The following is a 26,842-nucleotide window of genomic DNA, read 5'->3' as shown; positions in this document are numbered from 1 at the left end:
TACTGTTTCAATTTCTTCCCGAAGTACCGCCAGTGTAGCCGGTTTTCTACAGTACACCACGTCCTTTAATGTTCCCCATAGGTAGAAGTCAAGGGGTGTTAAGTTGGAGGTTCTGTTGCATACTCACGCCTCCATTGTTGTTGTATTTCCACAATGTTCTTGAATTTCAAATACCATTTCAAAATGGTCTTGCACTCCTCTAATGACAACCCAAATGACAACCGCGCTCCCACCATTTTCTTTGTCCTGCTTGTCACATGGTGACACTAGCATTCATTTGATTAATGCCACCTTTTAAGCAAACGTCATACTACACATTGCTACCATAATTCAATTCAACTTCGAAAAGTCATACATAGATAACATCTCTTTAAATGTGTATACATTTTTTGGCACCCCCAGTATTTTATTTCTACATATGTTTTAAGCTCCAAAAGATATCTATTATTGTTTTAAGCTATGTTTATTTATATTTATTCACATATTTGCCTATCCTAGTGTTCTCATTCTTTCCTGAAGTTCCTTGTTCCAGCTAGAATCATTTTCTTTCTGCCTGGTTAATTCATTTTGGCATTTATTGTAGTATTCCAGGGGATTATGTCAGATTTTGTCTGAAATATCTTTATTTTGCATTAATTTAGGAAGGATGTTTTCTTTTAGGAAGGATATTTTCACTTGAATCAGGATTCTAGGCTGGTCTTTTGGGTTTTCTTATTGTTACTTTCTTTCATCACCTAAAATGAAATAACATTCCATTGTCTTCTGGATTTCAGAGTTTCTATTAAAAAGTCAAGTATGATTCTCGTCTTGTTTTTATTTTCTTCTACCTGCTTTTAAGATTTTTATTTTTGCCCTTGGTTTTCATAAGTTTTAATGTGATATGCCTAGGTTTGGAGGATTTTTCTGTTTGTTTTTAAATCATTTTTATAATTTGTAGAGCTTCTTCAGACTGTGTTATGATGCCTTTCACCAGTGTGGAGAAATTCTCAGTGAAATTCTCAGCTATACTCTTTAAGTATTGCTTCTGCCCCATTTTCTCCTTCATTCTAGGATTCCAATTATATATAAATTAGACCTTTCACCATGTTCCAGATATTGCTTAATATTTTCTGTATTTTCCATCCTTTTTATCCTCTGTGTGTATCAAATTGGATACGTTCTACTAGTATCTGTTGACCAATATCTATTCTGCTGTTTTTAATCTGCTGTTAAACCCACCTTTTAAATTCTTAATTGTAGTCAGATTTTTTTATTTCTGGAATTTTTGTCCTATCTTTATGTGGATTCTAGGTGTCTGCTGAAATTCTCCATTCTTTTTCTTTTTTCTTGAATTTATTAGTATTTATTTTAAAATTATCGACTGTTAACCTCAATAGCTGAATCACTTCTGAGTCAGTTTCTATGTTTATTATTTTTCTTGCTATTAGGTCAGCTGATCCTTTTTTTTTTTTTTTTAGCATGCCTTCTAATATTTCATTTAATGCCCAACATTATAGATGAAAAGAATTCTAGAGATACCTCATATAGCTTCTTCTAAAGAAGGGAGGGTCAAGTTTTATTTTTGCAGACAGTGGAAATACCAGTGGATCACTCTGGTCCCATTTATGATTGACTTTAGACTGTTAAAGTTGGTCTATTTCAGTTTTGCCCTTACTTCTAGAGCATGGTTCTTTTGCACTCTCAACGGAAAGTTGTTTACCAAAGTGTTTACCAAGCCCCTCTAACTTGGTAGGGCTTGATCTTAAAACTATAATCTGTTTTTACAGTACTAGGCAGCTGCTGAAAATCTTTGCTCATCTATTTAGCCTCTTAGGTGCTGGTTTTTATAAGTCTTCTCTTATTTTCACCACGCACAGCTTAGGAATCAGCTAACAAGTTGAGGGAAATTTTTGTGCAAACTTTAGGGCTGTCTCCTCTAGGATATTTATTTCCTCTTATCTAAACTCTGATACTATGACTGTTATTCTCTGCCCAAGCTTCATAATCTGGAAATTGCTTGCAGAAGAAAAGCCAAGTAAATGTGAAGTTTACCTTTTACACTTCATTTCTATGAAAAAATCTTACTTGATGTCAGTCAGCTTTTGTCATTCATTACCCAGTGCTGACAGGATAGAAACATGAATGAAGTAGACCTGGTGTCAGAGTTATACATACAAGGTCTGACAATTAAGTTCACGAACTCACCCGAGAAAAATTGCTACATACCTCATTGCTGAATATCCCTACGGTCACCTTCAAAGTACTCCCTTTGGGAATCTATGCACCGTTGCCAGCACCTAGTCCACCCTTCAAAGCAATTTCAGAACTCTTTCTGGAATAGACATCAGCGCTGTTGTTGTATTACCCTTGATGTCCTGAATGTCATCAAAATGTCTTCCTTTCAATATTTCCTTTATCTTTGGGTAAAGAAAGAAGACATCGTGGGCCAGATCAGATGAGTAGGGAGGGTGTTCCAATACAGTTATTTGTTTACTGGCTAAAAATTCCCTCACAGACAGTGCCATGTGAGCAGGTGCATTGTCATGATGCAAGAGCCATGAATTGGTGAAAAGTTCAGGTCGTTTTCATCCAACTTTTTCATGCAGCCTTTTCAGCACTTCCAAATAGTAAACTAGGTTAACTGTCCAGTTAGTACAAATTCATAATGAATAATCCTTCTGATATCAAAAAAGGTTAACAACATCATTTTGACTCTTGATTTGGACTGACGGAACTTTTGAGGTCGTGGCTGACTTCCATTGTGCACTTTGACACTTTGTTTCAGGGTCGTATTGATACACCCATGTTTCATCACCAGTGATAACATGGCCCCAAACATCGTCTTGCCTCTCCAAAAGGTCTTGGCAAACTTCGATTCTCCTTTGCTTTTGTTCATCACTGAGCTCCTTTGGGACCATTTCTGCACACACCTTTTTCATGCCAAGATTTTCAGTTAAGATTTTTCTAACTGTATCGCTATCAATGTTTACTTGGTCTGCTATGCTTCTTACAGTCAGCCAATTATTTTGACACACACTTGGAAAAATTTTTGCAATGTTTTCATCAGTTCTGTTCATTACTGGCCGCCCTGACCTCTCTTCATCAGTGACGCTTTCTCGCTCCTCAGAAAAACGTTTAATCCATTTGTACGCTGCCATTTTCTTCATGGCATTATCCCCATAAACTTGGACTAACATGTCCCTGATTTCACTTCCACTCTTGCCAAGTTTAACAAGAAATTTAATGTTTGTTCATTACTCTAATTCAAGCTCAGACATTCTCTCAATAACATACAAAAACACGCAACAACAATAATGAACGCCACTCAGCAAGACACCACCACACATCTACACGAACACAGCTGTGAGACACTGATATACCAAGGTTATGAAACCTTACTGAGCTGTTTGTACAGTGCTGTCAATGTACGCGCATGGTGTCAAGCTGTGAACCTAATTGTCAGACCTCGTAAAACAGATTAACAGGAGAAAAGCATACAAATTTATTTAATATAAGTTTTACATGACACTTGAACTCTCATAAGGAAATTAAGACCCAAAGAAGTGGCAAAACCTATATGCTGTTTTAGTAGGCTGAAAAAAAGAGCAGAAATTGTGGAAAAGTAACTAAATATATGGGAAGGCTATAAGGCAATAAGAATTATTTTAACAAGGTCTGTTTGCACGGAATGCTCTCAGTCTTGATTCCCTGTCTCTGCTGACAAAAAAATGATTCTTTCCTCCTAGTATGGAGAGTTCTTTTACACTGGAGTTTTATCTCCTGCTTTTAGGAAGAAACAGGAGGGGGCATCAGAGTGCACCTGCTTGTACCTGCTATTGTTCAAGAGACTTAGGTAAAATATGCCAAAATGGCATATTTTGGGGGCATATCCTGCCACCCTCCACCTCCAATTATCTAACCCTTAAAACAACATAGAATCATCCATGTCATCTTTCAACGGAAAATGAATAAAGTGGATCTAATTATGAGCTACATAAGATAAATCTAAACTGTGCAATCTTTCTTTAAATGGGGGAAGAAGGATATGTGTTATTAAAATATGCCCACGTCATCATTGACACAGAAAAGCTGTGGAAATACTCTAGACTAAAGAAAGTAAAAGATACTTGGTAATTAAAAGTAGACTAGATCTGTACTGTAGAGAGGGGTAAAAGGATATTTTAAGTCATTTGACAAAATTATAGTATGCACAGTAAGATATATAAAATTATTGTATCAACACAAAATATAGTGTTAACACACGCATTGACCTCACATATTTACCTTTTTTGTGAGAACACTTGAGTTCTGCTCTTAGCATTTCAGTTATACAATACAGCCTTATCAATATAGTCACCATATTATGCATTACATTTTCAGACTTTATTCGTATTATAATTGAAAATTCATACCCTTTTATCAGCCTCTCCCTATTTTTCCCACTCCTTAGCCCCAGGCAACCACCATTCTATTCTCTGTTTCTATTAGTTTAATTGTTATTTCTAAATGATTATACATATAAGTGATATCATGCAATATGTCTTTTTCTGTTTGCCTATTTCACTTAGAATAGTTCCTCAAGATTCATCCATGTTGTCACAAATGATAGGATTTCCTTCTTTTTTAGACTGAATAATATTCTGTTGTATGCACATATCATATTTTGTTTATCCATTCATCTGTCATTGGATACTTGGGTTGTTTCCATATCTGAGCTATTTTGAATGAACAAGTGGGACTACATCAAACTAAAAAATTTGCGCACAGCAAAGGAAACAATCAAAAGAGTAAAAAGGCAGCCTATGAAATGGGAGACAATATTTGCAAACCATTTATCTGAGAAGGGATTAACATCCAAAATATTTTTTTAAAAACTCCTATAACTCAATATCAAAAAGAAACCAAATAACCCAATTTTAAATGGGCAAAGGACTTGAATAGACAGTTCTCAAAAAAAGACATATGGTGGCCACCAGTACATGAAAAGATGCTCAACATTACTAATCACCAGGGAAATGCAAATCAAAACCACAATGAGATATCACCTCACACCTGTCAGGGTAGATATTGACAAAAAAAAAAATAATAAGTGTTGACGAGGATGTAGAGAAACTAGAACCCTTGTGCACTGTTGGAGGGAATGGAAAATGGTGCAGCCATTGTGCAAAACAGTATGGCGGTTCCTAAAAAAATTAAAAATAGAATTACCATATGATCCAGCAAACCCACTTCTGGGCATACATCCAGAAGAATTTAAATCAAGATCTTGAAGAGATATCTGCACTCCCATTTTCATTGCAGCATTATTCACAATAGCTAAGGAAATTTTTATTTCTTTTTTCTTTTGAAAATTTCATAAAAATCAAGTACATTCTATTAAAACTAATAAATTTAAAATTGGTAAAAGAATTCACCATTGCCCTCTCTGACTGCACCCTAGAGACTCACTGCTGTCCTCTCTTGTGCTCCCCTTGACTCTGAAGAGGTCTCACCCCAGCCGGCACCTGACATTGGGTTGATTGATGCACCTGCTGAGAGGTCATCTCTCCAACTAGACCTTGAGCTTCCTCACACTCACCCCTATATCCTGTGTGCACCAGATTCCTAAGCCCATTGTGTCCACTAACTTGGTTACTTAGTTAAACTTGGATCTGGGGGGAAAAGACAACACTCTTAACTTTCCTCTCTTCAAAACAGCCCTAGTAGAGCTTGGAACAACTCAGAGTAATTGTTGGGAAGGAGACTACTTTTTGGTCATTTGTGACCCACTAAGTGTCAGAGAGTCCTGAGGAAACTTACCTGGACCTCAAATGCTTGAACACCTCTGTGAACCACTTCGAAAGTCAAGAGGAGAAATGTGCCCTTCTTCCACAACAGAAATGTTATTTTAGGAGAAAGAACAGGTCTCTACCGACCTAGGGATTCACTGTCAGAAACTCAACCACCACCTGTCTTCCTGTATTCTCACTCAAAGACAGTCTGAGCACTAAGCTGGCAAAGCTGAGCAAGGAGAAATGAGCCGTCAGACCTTGTCTGCAATTCCCAGACACACCAGTCAGGAATCCCCAAACCTTCACCTAGGGGAGCCGTCCCCCTTTCTAGGGTCAACATTCAGAAGGCTCTGGCTACTGCTGCTCATAAAAAACATTAATATCCTCATTTTGCAGATATGAAAATCATAGTTTCATGCTTGAATTTGCCCTATTGTGCGTCCAAACCCTCCTTGACCTTAAATTCTAGGAAACAGTGACATATGTCACATATAGATTCTGGTCTCCAGATCCAAGAAACCATTCTTGAATTTCTCAGATTTAAGTATTCCTGGTTTGGCGCACTAGCACGGGCCCTGTAACATCCACCCCAGTACTCAGGAGCCTCACACCTCCCCACTCTGCTGCTCCGATCCTCTGAGTGTAACTGACACCAATCATCTTGGCTCCTCCACATGAGGCAGTCAGACAATGTGAGTCCCTCAGTCCTGACCCACAGCTTTGCCCCCCATGAATTCAGATTTCTGCCCAAGCAGTGGTGGAATCTATTTCAGGATGAGGTGAGATAATTCAGGGACTCCCATAATGCAAGCCTTGCTCTAGAATCCCAGGAAAGCGGCAGGTGTGCCAGACCATTGTGTTACTGTTATGGTCCAGAATCTCCAAAGAACAACAAGCTCATAAAATACAGAGTGAAGAAGGGCTTCAGGGGACATTAAGATGGCACCATCTGATACCGTAGTAAACAGTAGATGAAAACCTGCCCCCATATCCATTATCAGCAGTAACATCCTGCATTTCATAGCTTATATACGTGAGGAATTTGTAAACTAGAGTCCTTCCTAATACGTGGTTAAGAATTACATATACTGGGCCGGCCCGGTGGCTCAGGCGGTTAGAGCTCCATGCTCCTAACTCCTAAGGCTGCCGGTTCGATTCCCACATGGGCCAGTGGGCTCTCAACTACAAGGTTGCTGGTTCAACTCCTCGAGTCCCGAAAGGGATGGTGGGCTCTGCCCCCTGCAACTAAGATTGAACACAGCACCTTGAGCTGAGCTGCCTCCCGGATGGCTCAGTTGTTTGGAGCACCATCAAGGTTGCCAGTTCAATTCCTCGACTCCCACAAGGGATGGTGGGCAGCGCCCCCTGCAACTAAGATTGAACATGGCACCTTGAGTTGAGCTGCCGCTGAGTTCCGGATGGCTCAGTTGGTTGGAATGCATCCTCTCAACCACAAGGTTGCCGGTTCGACCGACTCCCGCAAGGTTGCCCCCTGCAACTAGAAAACGGCAATTGGACCTGGAGCTGAGCTGCGCCCTCCACAACTAAGAAACAACTTGAAGCTGAACGGCACCCTCCACAACTAAGATTGAAAGGACAACAACTTGACTTGGAAAAAAGGCCTGGAAGTACACACTGTTCCCCAATAAAGTCCTGTTCCCCTTCCCCAATTAAAAAAAAAAAAAAAAAAAAAAAGGAATGGTGTCAATCCTTTAAAAAAAAAAAAAGAATTACATATACTGCATCAGCAAATGATGACAATGTGCCATAATAAGAAGCAGGATTAACTGAACCCTTTGAATCTGAGGAGCACCAAAGAGGAGTAAAATCCCTGAAAATTGTATTCAATCAAACTATGTTCCCGGGGATTTTATACATTTGTTCATCTAATCCTCAAAGTAAACCTGCTGGTTAGGGATTAGCTGCCCATTTACAAATAAGGGGAACTATGGTTCAGAGAAGATTAGCAATATAACAGAATTATATGGCTAAACTAGGACATGGCTAGAATTAGAATCTTACTCTGCCTTTCTCTGAAGTTCAAATTCCTACATGTTTGTCTCAGGGGTACACATCGGACTAGTTTATATTACCCGAATTTTTACCTATCAGACCAGTTATTTTAGGATCCCTCCCTCTTAACATCACCTCCTTCCAGCTTATTCACACATTCACCCCCATGCCTGATTCTCTTACCACATGGGAGCTCCCAGTATACAGAATCTATTTCTCATGTATAAGACCTCATCCCTCCTCATTTTTCCTGCCCAGTTGAGTTCACAGTTACTAGTTTTAACATACACAGCGGTCCCCCTTTATCCACAAGAGACACCTGCCAAGACCCCCAGTGGATGCCTGAAACCAAGGATAGTACTGAACCCTATTTATATTATGTTTTTTCCCTATACATCATACTTATGATAAAGTTTAATTTATAAATTAGGTACAGTAAGAGATTAACAATACCTAATAATAAAATAGATTAATTATAAGAATGTATTATAATAAAAGTTAGGTGAGGCCGGCCCAGTGGCTCAGGTGGTTGGAGCGCCATGCTCCTAATGCTGAGGTTGCTGGTTCAATTCCCACATGGGCCAGTGAGCAGCGCCCTCTACAGCTAAGACTGTGAACAACAGCTCTCCCTGTATCTGGGCTGCTGTGAGCGGCTGACCAACAACTGGCGACTGGGAGTAGCGCAAGGCTCATAATACCAGCATGGGCCAGGGAGCTGTGTCCTACACAACTAGACTAAGAAACAACGGCTTGAACTGGAGTGGGGTGGGGAGGGGAGAGGTGGAAGAAGGGGGAAAAAATAATCATAATAATAAAAGTTATGTGAATGTGGTCTCTGTCAAAATGTCTTATTGTACTGTACTCACGTTTTCACTTAATGGAAGCACTTCACAGCTTTTCTTCAGCATATCTGAATTGCCAACATCACTCACTACTCTTGTGCTTTAGGTCCATTATTAAGTAAAATAAATATTACTTGAACACAAGCACTGCGATATCACTACAGTTGACCTGATAACCAAGGTGGCTACTAAGCGACTAACAGGCGGGGATTTTATACAACATGGATACACTGGACAAAGGGATGATTCATGTCCCGGGTGGGACAGAGCAGGAGGACGGCGAGAGATTGCATCACGCTACTCAAAATGGTGCACAACTTAAAATTTCTGAATTGTTTGTTTCTGGAATTTTCCACTTAATATTTTCAGACTGTGGTTGACTGTGGGTAACCAAAACTGTGGAAAGTGAAACCACGGATAAGGGGATACTAGTGTACACACCAAGACCAACAATTCTCATGTCCTTCCCACCTTTCACAACATCTGCCAATCTCAGCCCCACTCCCAGACCCCAAATGCCTGCCTGTTCCACACCTGCATCTGACACAGCACAGGCCTGGGCTCTTCATCCTGGTCTACACAGTCACAAATCTCTCAGTGTCTTTCAAATACATCAGGCAGGCAGTCCCACTTGTCGAGCTCATTAAATCAACAGGCTCCATGAATATTTCCAACATTCTCCGTGCATTTTGAATTTCATGTATTCTCATCTTCCCCCTAACTTTTTCACTACACAGATGAAATAAGTTGACAAAATAGTTCATTGCCATAAAATCTACAAATATCCCTGCAATTATAGCTTTCTTTACTCCTTCTCTCCTCATTAAAACTGAAGTCATATCTGCCCCAAGCTAAGAGCTATTTTCTAATTTATGTCTAAATTCCTCAGAACTTGATGATATTGTTTATAAATTAAATCTGTTATTAGCAACCTCTCCATCACTCCTCCATCTGCCTCCATCACTCCTCCATCTGCCTTCTCATTTTAAACTAAGTATCTTTGATCTTGAAAAGAAAATTCCTGCGCACTTTTTCTTCAGCTCCCGCCCCATCTTTCTTCCTCTTCTTAATGAAACTGAATGTTCAATTACATTTCCTTGCAACTCCAACCTTTGACTTTCTAGTATAATCTCCTCACACATAAATCTTGCTGTGATAACCATGGTCATTCCATAAATACGTCTAGTGACTGTCTTCATCTTACTTGGAAACAGAATAACAGGCCTATGACCACCTTTTGAGATGATTCTTTTTCCCAGGGTCTTCTGACATCTCAGGCTCCAGACTATCTTCAAACTACTATACATACTTCTTGCCAGTGTCCTTTGCAAGGTCCTCCTCAAAAGCACTAGCTGAAACATCCCAAGACTCAGTCCTAGCCCCTGTGCTCTCCTTTGGCTATCCACTGTCAGGGAAATCTCTGCATTTCTTCAATTGCTTCCGTTTCTTTCATTGTTATCTCTATTGTGACAATCTCTGAAAACTCGTGTCTACTTATTGTGGTGGTCACTTCGTAAGGTATATAAATATTGAATCATTATGTTGTACACCTGAAACTAATATAACATTGTATGTCAACTATAATTTTAAAAATAAAAAAAAATTTCATTCCTGAGGTGTAATCTCTACTTGCATGTGAGTATGTTACAGGAAATTAAAATGAAATATATTCACGCTGAAGCCTTGGACTTCCACCTCAAATAAAAATTACTTTTCCTCTTGTTTCCAATCTCAAATAATGGCTTCATGAGATATCCAGTAATTAATCTTTGACCAACCTCTCAAACTACACAATCAAGCGTAACTGTTATCTCCATTATCAGCTGTTAATTTCCACACAATACTCCCACTCCATAGTCATAGTGCTTAGTCTCAGTTTAAATGTCAATTCCTTAGATAATACAATCATCAGTATTAAAATTTAAAAGATAATGTTTCAATCTCCAAACACTAATTAATAAATTTTGCTGAACTCTTTTGCACATCAGAAAGTGGACTTGATATATAAGTTTTAGCACCACCAGTCATAAACTGGGTCCTGCAAGAGGGAAAGCTGATATTAATGAACAATTATTTGAGATTATCACTGGGTCATGAGAAATTGTATAACATGTCAATTATCTCAACTGAAAATGAGATACAGTAAGAAGTATATTTTGAATATTATTGATGAGTTTGCTTCCATTAAAGCCATGAGAGTAAATATATAATAAATTTTCTTTTGGTATAAACTTAAAATAATGTGATTTTTTAACACCCCCTACTTTGCAATTTTTCAGTTTTCAAGTACTTCAACGTTACAGGGAAAATGAAATCTTAAAAATTGTAATGAAAGCATGCTACAGGAGTGCTCATTTCCCCTTTCACTTCGGAATCACATAGCACTGGAAAGAACCTATATTTTGTCCATTCCTCTCACCACTGTCTGCCTTTCTTCTTTCTCTGAATTTTACAAAATACTTCCTGACGTTATGGTTACGATGCTCAAACGCCTCAATGAATGGCTATTGTAAAATAAGTCTTGATAAATATTACATGAGAACGTGAAAAATGAAACACCCAGGAATATTTTAGAAAGTGAAAGCTGCTACGTCCACTGTTAAAAAAAAAAGTCCCTGAACAAGCAGGGAACAAAGTCGCCTTCTCCGCCGATGGGGGCACCGCCACCAAGCGTTTTCCTCCTGGGAGACCTACCCCGCAAAATCCGCGGGCGGAACACGCACGGCTCTCTGGCGATCTGAAAAGGCGGATCGCGCGCCCTCTTGTGGCCGTGGAGCCTCAGCGCCCGGAGTTTTACGCTTACTCTGGTGGCTGTGTGGCCCCCTGCTGGCCGCCTGCTGAATCACTGAAACTGAAATTTTCATTTCATCTAGACTATCTAATTTGTGGACATACATTTTTCACAGTATTCTCTTAGAATCTTTTTTCTTTATTTAAAGTCTATAGTAATGTCTTCACTTTCAATTCGAATTTCATTACTTTTTCTTCTCTCTTTTTTTCTTGGTTAGTCTAGGTAAAGTTTTGTGAATTTTGTTGATCTTTTCGAACTTTTGATTTGTGGATCCTATCTACTGATTTCCTATTTCTATTTCATTTGTAACCACTTAATCTTTATTAATTCCTATTTCTTCTAACTTTGGGTTTAGCCCCTCATTTTCTGATTCTTTAATGTGTAAATTAAGGTATTGATTTGAGAGCTTTCTTGAAAAGGTTATACAGAATACAATAAGCAAATGAAAAGATGTTCAACATCATTAGCCTTTAGGGAAATGCAAATTAAAACTACAGTGAAATATCACAAAACATCCATCAGAATGGAAAAAAAAAAGTCACCACACCAAAATCTGGATCACTCACACATTGTTGGTGGGAATATAAAACACTACAGCCACTGTGGAAAACAGTTAGGTAGTTTCTCAAAAACTGAATATGCAGCTACCATTTAATGCAGCAATTACACTTCCGGGAATTATTCAGCGAAAAGACGTTAATGTTCAAAAAATACATATTCTTTTTTTTTTTTTTACCAGATTAATCTGTAAACAGCCCAAGTGTCCATTTGTAGGTGATTGGATAAACAATTTGTGCTACATCTATACCATGGAAAACTACTCAGCAATAAAAAAATGAAAATTGACACGACAGGAACAAAACCCTGGATGAATCTCAGAATTATCCTGAGGGGGAAAAAAACCCAATCACAAAAGATTACATAAAATACGATTCAATTTATGTAGAATTCATGAAATGATAAAAACAGAAATGGGAGAACAAAATAGTGATTGCGAGGGTTAAAGTGGGGGTGGAAGCAGGAGGGAAGTGAGTGTGGCTACAAAACGACAGTGAGTTCCTCATAGTGATGTTAATGTATCAATGTCACTCTCCCAGCTGTCTTATTGAACTAATGTTGCTATTGGGGAAAACTGGGTAAAGGGTGCACAGAATCTTTCTATTATTTTTACAACCCGGATGTAAAAGAAGATGTTTACTTAAAAATAGAAACAACACAAATATCTAACAGTAGGATAATTGTTTGTTTATGGTGGCTCCTAAGTAAAGTATGTGTTCTTGTGCATATATCTGAAAAAATTCTAAAGGAAAATACATACAAATAATTAGTGGTATGACAATGGGTAGTTTCTATTTTTCATTTCATTTTTTAAATTATCACCAGGACAAATTAAGTTTCGTTTATGTAATGCAAACAGCCTTTACTCATTGTCACGCTGCAAAAACAAATAAGAAAATGGTGAAAATACAATAACAGGAATTAAGAACCCTTGCCAGAGGAGGTGGATATTTCATACACTGTTGGTGGGAATGCCAAATGACACAATCCCTTCCGGAAACAGTTTAGCAGTGTCTTCAAAAGTTGAACATACACCTATGATATGATCTGGTAATTCCAGACTTAGGTGTTAACCAAGGGAAATGAAATTGTGCGTCCATACAATGAATTTTTCAGGAATGTCCATAGCAACTTTATTTCAAACAAAAATTGGAAATAAGGCAGATGTCCATTAACAGATGAATGAATGAACAAATTGTAACATATCTGGGCAATGCCATGCTAGGCCTAGTGACATAGGAACTAGTGACAAAGGAACACGTAGATAAATCTCAAAATAATGATGCTGAGTGAAAGAGGCTAGACAGAAAATAGTACATACTGCATGGTTATATCTGTTTTTAATTCTGGAAAATGTGAGCTAATCAAGAGTGACAAAGAGCAGATGAGAGGTTGGCCAAGAAGGGAGGTAAAGGAGGGGACAGAAAGTGACTGCAAAAAGACCACTAGGAAACATTTGAGCGTGAGGGATATATACATTCACTATCGATTGTGGAGATGATTTCACAGGTGTGCACATATGTCAATAGTTAAATTGTAGATTTTAAGTATGTGCAGTTCATTGTGTGGCAATTATGTCTCAATACAGGTAGTTTTTAAAAATTATCACTGGATCTGTTGACCATCCAGAACAGTTCAAGGCCCAGCTCTGCGCCTACTCACTTTTATTAACATTTTGACACAAGATGTGTTTATATAAGGGAGGAGTCAAAGTTTTCCAAACAAAAATAAAAAGAGAGAGAGAAAGAATTTCATCGGGTACAGGCTATTCAGACCCCTCCATGCCCTGGAATGAGCCTGGGTAGGGAAAGACTCTGCTGGGCCCTCAGCAGCCGCAGCTGCTAAAAGTGCAGATCCTTCTCCACAGGTGTGGGCACTTTGAGGGATTTTCTGTAAAGTGTTGCTATTTCTGTAAAGTGTTGCTATTTGAGCTGACTTTAGAACTTAGCCTTTATGAAGCAGCACAATACAGCCTTTCTTAGAAAAAAACATTTTCAACACCACGACTGCTGGGGAGGCTGCAGACAGGTGCTGAGGGCACTAAGACATTTTAATTTTTCTCCTTTTCTGTTTCAGGTTGAATCTGGTAGCCCCTGGATCCTGATTACCCAGGAACCAACACCCACCCCCTGCCCCTGTGGCTGCACACAGATGAATGGGTATGATGGCTCCAGACACCCTGAGCCTGGTTGCTGGCCCTACCACTACTGCTGTGTGGCCTCGGGCAAGTCCTCAACCTCTCTGGGCCTCGTGTATAAAATGGGGATCATTCCACCTGTGTTGCAGGGTTGGTGTGAGAATATAAAAGGTCATTGGTGAGGATTTGGCACAAGCATAAATGCTGCCGCCTTAGCCAGTCCAGTTAAAACGTCCCGCTGCTCCCAGGTTGGTGTTGATAAAACATATTAAAACATAGTTTTGTTTCCCAGTTTACATTGACAGGGACAGCTGTAAAGCCTGTGTCCATACAATGGATGTCCACAGATGAATGAATGAACAAATTGTAACATAGCTGCCTGGGTCTGCAGTGGAGGAGCAGGACTGGAGTGGGGACCGGAGAAGCCTTGCTTGTACATCAACTTCCGGAGTTAGAGTAGTTCCATTTTCCATCATAACAGATGGGAATTTTCCTGAGCTCCCTTGACTTTTTAAAACCTGCTATCTAAGTATTCTAGCATCTTCTCTGACCCTCTTTTAATTAGTGCAATTAATTTACTCCCTTTCCAGCTGAAGACATGATGACCAGGTGAGAAAGGTTCCAGGCCACCGTGTTTGTAGAGTAGGGGTAAAGAAAACTAACAGGGTTATGCTTGGAGGGAGAACCCCACAGTTCAAGGCCCAGCTCTGCCCCTACTCACTGGTGGCCTTGGCTAAGTCACATTATCTCTCTGAGCCTCCATTTCCTCATCCATAAATGGGACCAATACTCTCAACCTATGAAACGGAAGAAAATGCATTGATTGAATCAGTCTCTTTACTGTGGGACAGGCTGGGCAACAGTTTGTGCCCATGGATCCTCACCTCCCTGGTCTCTCGCTTCCCCTCTGGAGGTGGCCTTGGGTCCTGGTGCTCCTGGGAGTTGGGCTGATGCTGCCTCTATTTCTCCTCGGGCCTCCATCCAATTTCATCAAAGAAGTCTCCACTAAGTTTGCACACAAAATCCCTGAAGACAAGCACTACAGAGTGAGGGGACAGAAGACATCCATTGGAACAAACACTGCCCTGTCCTCCCCTAAAGCCCTCTACTCACAGCCTTTGTGTGAGGGTGAAGAGATTTTAATAATACAGGTATCCCCTGTATAACACAGCACGTCTATAACTCGGTTTCACTCTAACAGAGTTCAAGAATTGGGGGAAACCCACGTACAACACGGCACCCTAGAAGACGATTTCACTCTAACTCGGTTTGAGAATTAGAGAAACCCCCGAACAACATGGAGCATAATAAGAGCTTTTCAGAGCAAAAAATATCTCATTCGAAATTGGGGAAATCCCCAAATAACACAGAATGTAATGAAAGCTTTTAAGAGCAAAAGATATCTCATTTGAAATTTTTCATTTGAGTGAGGATGTCGTATCAGATTTGACTGCAGAATTTTAGAATTTATTAGAAGTTTAAATCCATTTTGTTCGTGGAGTATTAAGTTCAGAGGATGAAGAAATCTTGTCAAAGAGAAAACGCCCTTGGTTAATGGTGCTTAGTAGTGATGACGAAGAAAACATTATTTAATACATATTAATATATTATACTTTTGGTGAAAATTGCTTTAATAAAGATATTTCTCTTAATTATAAAAATATAATAGTATGTTTTCTTAATTTTTAGAATCTAATCCCCTTTTTTATACTAGTTCTTTGTTTCATGTAACAAGGATTCACATAACATGGCATTTTTTAGGAACCTAACAACCGTGTTATACTTGGGTTACCTGTAATTTCTGAGTTGTTTTATTGAACTAAAGGGCTCATTAACATTTTTACCATACAGGCTTTACTCTCCATTATTTAGATAATCATTAATGTTTCTCAAAGTTGTTGTCTCACTTTCTCCATAAAGTGTTTGCACATACACTATATTATTTATGTGTTTCTAGATTCCTATTTTTGTTTTCATTCCATAACTTTTTCTTTGGATAGAAGATTGAAATTCCTTCACAGGAAAAGTTAAAGAATGAAAAACATATTGAAGTATCTAGGAACGCATTAACAAGATATTATGCAGTGTAAAGTTTGCAAGAATAAGGATAATACAAAGAATACTAGTACCCAGATGCACCTATTTTTAACATTTTTCTCCATTTCCTTTGTTATTTGTGTCTGCGTACCATCTCCTTTCTCAGGAGGTAGATGCACACATAAACACACATACCATACACATAATATTTTTCCGTAAATTGTTTGAAGTTAGGTCACATATGATATGGCCATTTATTTCCTCCTAAATACTTCCAAGGAATTTTCCTTAAAATGGACATACGGTCTTTCATAACCACAGTATTGTTATCAACTTCTGCAACAACTTGATGTCATACTTTCATCTACTCTACTGCCCCTTGTGTAATTTTTCAAATGTCCTTTTTGCCCCTCAATTACATGATCTAGTCGATAGTCAGTTGTGCCATTTAATTACAAAGTATCTTTTCCTTCCTTTAACCTGGAATATTTTCACAGCTTTTCTTTGCGGTTTATGATATTGGCATTTTGCTACCGTCTTTTTATAAGACCGGGTCTTTTTTAATTTTTGCTCCAAAAGATGTATTAGGGCTTATGTTCAGGAGGTGTCATCCTGAAAAATCACGCTAGGGCTTATTTTCCGGTTAGGTCTTATTTTCGGGGAAACACAGCAGTATAAAGATTTTAGTCAAGATCCACCTCTGACTCTTCCAAAGTGGAAAGCATCCTTTATAATTAACTTGCCACCAAGTGGCTTGATGGGCTTCTCAAGGGATGGTGCTGTGGCAGATGTTCAGCACTGTTCTCTCTTGCTGGTAGGTTGGATGTTCAAATCAGCCCATGCATAGTCTCCCTTCCTTCTTCCATGGGTACTCTGTTCATGAGTGCCTTGTGCCAGCACTAGGGTGACTAATGAAAGAGAGTTGCTGAGGACAACTGGACAAGTCTTCCTGTCTACTTGGTGATTTAATGCCTCTTCTGTAGTAGATTATCTCTGTTGAACATTAACTTGTGATACAAAGATTGTCACATTCCATAATCCCTCCTATAGATTCATCTACTTCCCTCTCTACCACCCATCTCCCGACCTCGTATCACCAATCTTTCAATCTTCTAGGCCCTTGAGTAACCATCCAAGCCAGTCCTCATTGTCCATGAGTCCATGTATATACTTACTTGTTTCTACTTCTCTTTCCATATGAAATGGATGATGAGGTGTATCACCAGATGCTCTGTCTACTGGAGCAATATCTTCTCATCAATGTCCTTCAAGGCCATCCCTCGTTGGAGCATGATAAGGAGCAGTCTATTTTCATTTAGCACCACATCTTGAGCCAACTCATCCATGAACCAAGTTGTTTTCCTTCATTACCTAGTAATAAACGCACCACCTAGTAATAAATTACCTAGTAATAAATGCGCCACCACCACATGGGTCAGAGGTGTGCACTGAGGGAGGGGTGTTGGTGCATCCTTGTTGGACTATACGAAGGTCTGGGTCACCGGTCTGCACAGCTTACCTACAGCCTTTGGTCCTATTCATGCCCTGTATCAATCATGTCTTTAATATTCTGTATTCTGTTGCTTTGGCATCTGGGACCTTCTCTCCCAGGGTTAGCTAATTCCTAAAGATAGTAAACATCTCTTACAGATAGTGAACAACATGCTTTTCAAATGAAAACTAACCAGTCCAGAGCCCACACCCCCAATCGCCTTTTTATCTCTCCAGCCACTGACCACCTGTCCTAATCACTCCAGGGCCAAGCACCAGACAAGTAGGAACAGCTCCTATTCCAGAGAGCATGCCTAAGTTACTCAGACTAGCCGATCCTAAACCCACGTACCCTGCCTCTCCTGTTCCTTCCCATAGGAACCACAAGAAAGGCTCTTACAGTTTCCTGCTCCTCTCTACCTCCTGACCAACCCTGGTACCACTTTATGTGACCCCAGTGGCATGGTGTGATCCCCTTCTCTTGGGATCTGTGACTATTACCCATTGCCAAACTCAGATATACACTTCCATCTTTTTTAAGAGTTGCTGTTACACCTACCAAACTTTATGACTTGGAGCATCTGACAGATCACAGTTCACGATGGGCAATTTACATCACATCCCATAGTCGGGTGCTTGATCTTTAGCAGACCCAAGGTCTTGCCAGTAGATGATTTTTGATGGTGTATAATTCTCTGCTGAAGATGACAAGGCCTTGTTCTACCACTCGAAGGGTCTATGTTGTGATTCTCACAGTGGGGCTTATCAATACCATGTGGTCTCTTTTTCCACCCAAACACTGGGTCATATAACCCAAGGGGCAGGGCTGCTTGTACTGCAGCTAGACGTGCTGCCAAAACTTTTCCTGCTCCACTCAGAGCTACCAGCCTCCATGTCACGTAGCAGATGAGTTGGAACAGTTTGCCAAGTTGAAATATTCCACTTTCAGAACCCAAAGAGCCCTATCAGGTATTGTGCTTCCTTCTTAAGAGCTGGGAGTGTGAGATACAATAATTCATCCTCTACACTGAGTGAATTCCAGACATGCCCCATACCACTAGTCCTATAAAAATTGTACTGCTGTGGCAGCCCCCTCAAACTCTGTAGGATTTATCTCCATCATCTGTAGTTTTTCATCAAGTTTTACCAAGGCCTCCCACATGCCTGGCACTCGTGCTCATCTGGGCGATGGACACAATTGCCAGATCAATGGCTGAATGCCATGTATTAGTGCTGTCTCAGTCTGTTCTAGCAAAGCAAATGAAGTGACTTCTTTGATTTTTATAGTAATCCACGGTCATCCTCCAAGATCCATCTGTTTTTTGGAGGGGCTTGACTGTTGGATAGATGGGGATATGATGAGGACCAGCACCCTGCACCCTTTAGGTCATTAAGAGGGGCATTTCCTCTGGGATGTGAAGCTCTTTTTAATTTACATCTTATCCGGATGGGGAGGCCACTCTAGAGCATTTTACTTGGCCTTTCCCATTTTGTAGCTCTTACCTTACAGGCTAAGGAACTGATTTGACTTGCCGATTACAAGTACATTTATTCCAATTGTACATTTAAGGTCTTAGAAAACTACCACTGGATGGGACAGTGAATCCTGTTGACCTGCTGTGAGACAGAACTCCATTTATTGCCTGGCTCCTATATTCCTCCATTGTAACATAGGGGTCATCACGATGCTTCAGGTGCTGCAGTATAGCCTTAAAACTGCGGGTACTCCCCTTTTCCCAGTGTCGCCACAGGTTCCTTTGGGGAGAGGGCTGGAAAATCATTACCACATATGCTTGATGTGGCGTTGCAGGGGCCTTCCTTCTAGCATTTTGGCTTCTTCTTCAGTCAATTGGTTCTGGGTCTGAAAACTGTCTGTAAGGGGAGCAAAAGACTGTGATATTTTATTAACCACAACCTCTTAATCATCCATCCTTTATTTCATTTGATTGTACAGATGGAGTACCACTGTGTTGTCTGCCTATATGTTGTGCCTATAGAGACACCTCGTTCTATGAATTGCCTCCATATCTCTCTGAAGATAAAGCACTCCCTCTACTCTCCTCCCGCCCCTTCCACTTGGATCTCACTACTCGTTATGCTCATCGAGCTTGCCTTCTTTCTGCAGGTTAAGTGCTGTCCTCAGCAAGCCCAGTTCTGCAACCAATCCCCTACTGTCAGCCTCGCCCAAGGGAGAGCCACCACTGAGCTTCCCAATATGCTGGCAACACCTCCCACCAGCACATTCTGTATCTCAACAGAAGGTCTTCCAAGCCTTCCAATGAAACATAGCTGATAACGTTTTTCAGCCTTACATACTCTGCCTGTTCTGGAGTGCCCACTTCTCTGAACTTTTTTTTTTTTTTTTTTAAGATTTTATTGGGGAATGTAGTTACACAACAGCCTAGCCAACTGTCCCCCCGTGTCTTTCCTTAAGGAAAGAAGAGTCTGTGAGACTGTGCCTTTCTGGGATTCTGTTCCATCCTTATGTTTACACCTCATGTCTCTCTGTCTGGTCCCCAAAAGATGGTTTGCAGCCAAAGACGGGTAAGATATCTCACGGGAGATACAACCTAAGCCAGGCGGAACCTACTGGGGACCCCCAATGAGCTGCCTTAGAAAAATATGGGAAGGGGCCTTGCCTCCCCTTCCCCCTGCCTGGGAAAAGCTGTTGCCGGCTCTGCCTTTTCCCTGGCACCTGTTTGTGAGAGAAGTTACAAAAACTATAAAGATCAGTTCTCTCCACTTAGCTCAATGGAACTGTTACAAAATGAGAGACTTAACCCTGAGAAGGTACATACCTTAATTAAGACATTGTGGGACCTTGTGCTTCAGCTGTTGACTGACAAAGGGTGATTGAGATAAATATTTTTTCTGTTATGATGTGTGAGTTTCAGAGACCTTGTAAGAAACAAGGTTGCTTTCTCTTGTTTTTGTATACCTATTCAAAACCCCCAGTCGGCCTTATTCTGGGCTCCAGTCCTCTGAGACTGAGAGACCCCTGGCCTTCTGAGAGACTTAACTGCATTAAGTCTCTGTTTGTTTCTTTCTTAAAAACTTAACCCAAACCGCCCCTTCTCGCACCCTCACTGCCCGTGTTGCACTGGACGCGAGAGGGGAAGGGGAACAGGACTTTATTGGGGAACAGTGTGTACTTCCAGGACTTTTTTCCTAGTCAAGTTGTTGTCCTTTCAGTCTTAGTTGTGGAGGGCGCAGCTCAGCTCCAGGTCCAGTTGCCGTTGCTAGTTGCAGGGGGCACAGCCCACCATCCCTTGCGGGAGTCGAACCGGCAACCTTGTGGTTGAGAGCCCACTGGCCCATGTGGGAATCGAAATGGCAGCCTTCGGAGTTAGGAGCATGGAGCTCTAACTGCCTGAGCCACCAGGCCAGGCCCCCACTTCTCTGAACTTTTTAACCCCTTCTTTCGCCGTTGGCCAAGCAATTCTGGCATTTCTGCTCAGTATGAAGTTACCTATTTCTCCAAAATCCTAGCAGTGTGTTAGCACCATCTCCTGGCATCCTTGCCAGAGTGTTTAAATCTTTATCACAGGAGTGTGCTCCTTTTCTATAATAAACTCTCCAGTACTCACTATATCTTCTGTCCTCCTCGCTCTAGCACCCTCAGGATCCAAACCCATATACTATACTTTCCTGATTCCTGCAGCTAAAGACCAACTAGGGCCGGCAGCAACTTCAGAGAATAATTCTTTCCCTCCCTTATCAGGCCCAGCATTTCCCCTGTTGGGTTCTGTGGTGACTTGACCCTAGTTATTGATCTAGTGATCAGAAGAGGAAGAAAGTATACTGTGAAAGGGGCATAGATTTTACTGCAAAGTAGAGGCCTCTGTCTGCCTCATCCTTAAGCAAGACTGGGAGGAGCGGGCCACTTTTGCAGGTCCAGAGAATTCAGGAGATTGGTGTTTTGAGGTGTTTATCTGCATCAATCCAAATGTACCGATCCTGAGTCTCAGGGTTCTACTCCTGTCCAAACCGGTCCTGACCTTGGCATAGCAATCTTTCTGGGGTTGAAAATTCAACCTTATCTGAAGTCACGCTGCTCTTACATTTTGCTGTCAGTGACATCGGTGACAGTTTTAATGACCACGCTTCTACAGCCTGACATGTGCTATCAGTACTCCACCAATTGCAAACAATAGGGTCCTCATTGCCAGCAAGCTGACAGGTGATGAGAACCAAAATCTCATTTTAGAGTCTGCTCTCCTAGGACCACTGCCGGTGCCAACTCGCACAGGGCAGATTCCCTGGAAACAGACTCTGAGGTGCAGAACTGCAGGCAGGAATGTTATTGGATAGTGTTCTGTAGAAAAATACCTGTAGGGGAGTCTGGTTAGCTCAGTTGTTTAGAGCGTGGTGCTAATAACACCAAGGTTGCTGGTTCGATCCCCACATGGGCCACTGTGAGCTGCCTTCCTTAAAAAAAAAGAAAAATACCTGTAAAGAAATGACACCTGTAAGGAAGATTAGGCAGAAGAAAAAGTTGAAGTGCTGTGCAATTGCAGCAGAGGCCTCAATTGATTCTACAGGGAACACAAGCCAGGATGGCCCTTTAGTGAGGTTGCAAGTTGAGGCAAGGGGACCAGGTCTTTGAACACCTGCAGTGAGCACCACTGGATGTGGACTGGCTGCCCCTGGGAGGAGAGATAACCTATGAGAGGCAGCTCCCTTCAGCCAGGACAATTCCCAGGGAGGTATTTAGTTGTGAGCCATCAGGCAGCTGAGGGAATGGGTACCCCAGACCTGAAGGGGATGGTGGGCTGCGCCCCCTGCAACTAACAACGGCGACTGGACCTGGAACTGAGCTGTGCCCTCCACAACTAAGATTGAAAGGACAACAACTTGACTAGGAAAAGTCCCGGAAGTACACACTGTTCCCCAACAAAATCCTCTTCCCCTTTCCTATTTAAAAAAAAAAAAAAAAAAAATCTTTAAAAATAAATAAATAAAGATCCAACCAACCGAATGGGAGATTTAAAACAAAAACAAAAATAAACCCATAGGGCAGTCTGTCGGGAAGCATAGGCTGGAAGCTTTGTCCACAGTTTCGTCTTCATCGAGAAATCCTCAATTCTGCTGTTAAGGCGTTTCGACTGATTGAATCAGGCCCACCCAATTTATCTCGGATAATCTCCTTAATTCAACTCAGTTTACAGACTTTAACCACATCTACAAAATACCTTTACAATAAAGCCTGGATTAGTATTTGATTGAATAGTGGGAGCCTGTAGCCTAGGCATAACCATCACACTACCCACACAACATCACACAACTTTCTTTTTGTTCAAATTTGTGTGATGTGGTAATATTAAGACTCTCTGACACTCCTCCCATCAAGAGGTGGGGGTCTACATCTGCCCCTGCTTGATTCTACACAGACTTGTGACTGCTTTGACCAAGAATATGATGGAAGTCATGCTATGTGACTTCCAAGGCTATGCCATAATCAGCCATGGAACTTCTCTCTTGCTCACTAGAACACCCACCCTTGAAGCCCTGTGCCACCATGTAAGAAATCCAACCACCTAGTCCTTCATGCTGAAAAGGCTATACGTAGGCACTCCGGTCAAATCCAAGCTGAGATCAAGATTGAGCCATCTCAGCCCACGCACAAGACAGGTGAGTGAAGAAGCAATCTTGGAAGTGGGCCCTCCCTGCCATCAAATCACTTCTACTGCGGCTCCAGACACAATGTAGCAAAGAAGAGCCACGCCTACTGTTCCCATCCCAAATTCCTGAACAACAGAATCCATGAGCATAATAAAAAGGTTGTTCTTTAAAACTATTAAGTTTCAGGATAGTTTGCCAAAACAACAGTAAATAACAGGAACAACTGGAATATGTTTTTCTATCTTTTTATTTTCAAGCATTTTATGTATATTTGTTTTGAGTCTTATAAACAATATGCTTTTGGATGTTGTTCTTTTTTCCAGTCTGAGAGTCTCATAATCAGATTCCTGAGGTGGGAATCAGAACCTTTAACAGTGAACGTTTATTTACAGGAAAGCCTGAACTCACAGCACTTTGAGCCTTTCTGCTTTTAGACCCACATCTTCTCTGTCTATCCCTCCAGGAACTCTGGCACCAGGTTTACTCTGGTTAATTAACACGGGGCTCCAACCCTTCCCATCCACATTTTCCTTTCCCAAATGTTGGTAGCTCCCCAACCTCTAAGTGGTCTACCAGACCTGTCTCTGCCCAAGGAAACTTTTCAAGTTCCTTCAGAACCTTGAAGGTTAACAAGCAAGTCCAAGTGATGGGCGGAGGAGGTTACCATGGAGACAAATCCAAGGAACGAGGCTGAAGCGAAGGAAGGCCGGGCAGCAGCTTCCGATTGGCTCAGCGGGCGCGCAGCGTTCGCCTTGCGCACATGCGCACTGGCGCCGAGGCGAGGTCGCGGCGAAACCGAGGCGCAGTGGTTGCCGGGCCGCGCTTCTCAGGACCCGGCTGGAACGCGCGTCTCCTGGCTGGGACACGTTTTGTGCTTTCCAGGGAAGGGAAGTGGCGGATCCAGAGGCTCCTCTGCAGCGCGGGACTAAGCCCGCCACGCAGGCGCCTGAGCCCCCGCCGCCATTGTTGTCCGGGGCCTCCCGGCCGCTCTGGCTGTGCGTCCGCCAGGTCCCAGCGACAGGTAATGATGTCGCGGGCGCCGAGGGCGAGTGTCCGCGCGGTCATGGCCGGAGCCTCAGCCGGTCCATGTGGGGGCGCCCTTGTCGCAGCAGGGGGCCCAGTCCCAGCCCAGCGCGTCGCCGGGTCCCGACTCCCACGCTGCCCGAGACTCTACAGCTGAAGAAGAGTTAGGGAGACCGGCTGGGAAGGGGAGGTGACGGGAGGGGAGGCGAGGCTGGCGCATCCGCTCTGCAGGGCTTGGTAAACAGTTAGCTTTGGTGACAAGACTCGTTGAGAGCTCAGAGCTGGAATCCGTGGACAGGTGTTACGGGTACCTCTCCAGGTCAGGCCTGTTTGAGGTTTTCTTCGGGGATTGTGGTTTCAAATTTATTCATAAGGAATTGTGTCCTTTAGAAGCAAGCCCTTCAAGGGCTTCAAATCACACCAACCTCTTCTATTTCTTTCCAGTCCAACCGGCTTGTCTCCCCAGCCCTCAGACAGAAAAGCTAGAATAGGCTGGTATTAATATGCAAAGCAGGTAAATGGCTCGCCTTTTTTTTCCTGACTCTTCCTTTGGGAACCTTGAGCGCTTTATTAAGAAATTCTACCAGTTCTAAGTAATAAGAGTGTCTCTTGTCAATCGGTCATTACAGCTTCTATAACATCAGTAACTAAAATACTGAAGCTTTTCTCTTTTTTTTTTCGGTAAAAAAATGTTTAATTTCTGTTTCAACAAGTTGGAGGTTTGATCTGTTATTTTGGTCATTATTCAAGTCTTTGCTTCTACCATCACCTTTTTATGGCAGTCCCAACCCCCACCCCCACCCCCAGCAGGTGGCATTTATCTTGCAAGTTTAAGGATATAAGGGAGGGAGACCAAGGTAAAGTCTTTATTTATCTGTGCACACTGGGTAGTCTGTTTCTGTTTGTGTATAGCAGAGAGCACCAGGAATTCTTGACCATGTGGTCTGTTCTTGTGTTTCAGGGTCTCTTAACCATCACTCTAAGTTCGGGGCTCAAAATTTGTAACTAAGGCTGCTAACTCTACCTTGACTCTCTTCTGCCCCTGGTCTCTGCAGCCCTAGATAGAATGTCTTTGTGGCTCTAGCATGAAACTTCAAGCGGTTGGCTCACTACTACAGAAATAAAGGATATTGTCAAATTGACTCTCCTTTCTGTAACAATGTCAGCCCCAAGCAAGAGGATAACCAGTTCTTCACGCTCCCAAATCCATCTAATGTGGAAGCCAGACAAGGCTCAGAGTAGACTCCACAGTGTTGAAAAGGAAGTCTTTGCTTCAAGACGCTTGCGTGACACTGAGACATGTCGACAGAATTTTAGGAATTTTTCATACCCAGACCTGGCTGGTCCTCGAAAAGCATTGAATCAACTCCGAGAACTCTGCCGTAAGTGGCTGAGACCCGAGATTCACTCAAAGGAACAAATTCTGGAGCTGCTGGTGCTGGAGCAATTCCTGACCATCCTGCCTGGGGAGGTTAGGACTTGGGTGAAGTCCCAGTACCCAGAGAGCAATGAGGAAGTGGTGACACTGGTGGAGGATTTGACTGAGATTCTGGAAGAGGAAGGTGAGAATTACAGAGCAGAGAGGGGAGGAATCCTGGGTGGTTAGAGCACATCAGGGAACAGCCTGTAAAAGAAATTGGGAGAACGGAGGTCATTGAGTGAGTTAGAACAGTTTTCAACATGAGCCCCATCCTGTATGGTATTCTCCTTTAGATTTCTTGGAACCAAACACGTTATCTAAACCCAGAGTAGATGTGTCATCAAACAATGACCAAGACACAACCAAATTACCCGTGTGAGTCCTCAGGAAGTTTACCTGCAGAGGTTTGAACCATTCTGCCAATAAATCATTTGCTTTGTGAATTTGATTTTGCAGTAACATACTTTCAAATAAATAGAAAAGTGTCCAAAGAACATTTCCTTATTAAGTGAAGAGACAACTCATAAAATTTATGTCACGAGGATTTAGCAGAAAATTGTGAATTTGGTACATATACTTAAGAGTCCCAGAGCAGACTTGTTTTTAAAGCCTGTACTGACATCTTAGGACAAGTCATCGTCTCTTCCTGCTGATTCTTTGAAGTAGGGGAGCTTTGTTTGGTTTCCTTCTGACTTCTCCCTTTAAGAAAGTGTAGACATCTATTTGGTGATGAGTTTCCTAGGCTATTCAAACAGGACTAATCTCCACCATGGTCTCTCTCTTCCCTAGCTACTCCTCAGAACTCTGCCCTTTCCCAAGAGACCCCAGAAGAAGACCCCAAAGGAAGACATGCTTTCCAGGCAGGGTGGCTAAATGACTTGGTAACCAAAGTGAGTTTTAGTTTCTTCTGTGATTTTAAAAATGCCTTCATAGTGTGTGAGGACATTTTCGATCCTGGCTGTCTAACTTCGTGACCCCAAAAGTCCTATCAAGGACCTAAGCCTCAGTTTTTCTCCTTAAGTCACTTTGGCATGTTAAGGTAGGTGAATGCCCTGTGTAGGAAATGAGATCTGTTGCCTTCCTTTGATATGCCTTTCCTCGCTTTTCGACTTTAAGACAACAATATCACATTGAGGTTAAAGGATTGACCTGCACAGC

At 41.7% G+C, this 26,842-nt stretch overlaps 1 protein-coding gene across 4 annotated transcripts in view; it reads left to right on the top strand.

Annotated features, from left to right (window-relative positions):
- Window positions 1-26,842, top strand: part of LOC109461292 (zinc finger protein 287) — a 117,657-nt gene that overhangs the window by 73,512 nt on the left and 17,303 nt on the right. The window contains exons 1-3 of one of the 4 annotated variants that reach the window (XM_074320338.1): window positions 24,020-24,262; window positions 25,320-25,826; window positions 26,474-26,574. The exons of 1 other annotated variant lie outside the window; for it this stretch is intronic. In XM_074320338.1, the coding sequence (XP_074176439.1) occupies window positions 25,424-25,826; window positions 26,474-26,574 (504 nt within the window). In that variant the 5' untranslated portion in view covers window positions 24,020-24,262; window positions 25,320-25,423. Of the gene's footprint in view, window positions 1-24,019; window positions 24,263-24,735; window positions 24,779-25,264; window positions 25,827-26,473; window positions 26,575-26,842 lie in introns of those variants that run through there. 2 more of the 4 variants (XM_074320339.1, XM_019757405.2) reach the window with 2 other exon arrangements.

Source organism: Rhinolophus sinicus, linkage group LG15, assembly GCF_036562045.2.
Source record: "Rhinolophus sinicus isolate RSC01 linkage group LG15, ASM3656204v1, whole genome shotgun sequence".
Taxonomy (NCBI): Eukaryota; Metazoa; Chordata; class Mammalia; order Chiroptera; family Rhinolophidae; genus Rhinolophus; species Rhinolophus sinicus.
Note: the sequence above shows the minus strand (reverse complement) of the source record. Positions and strands in the feature narration are given on the sequence as shown.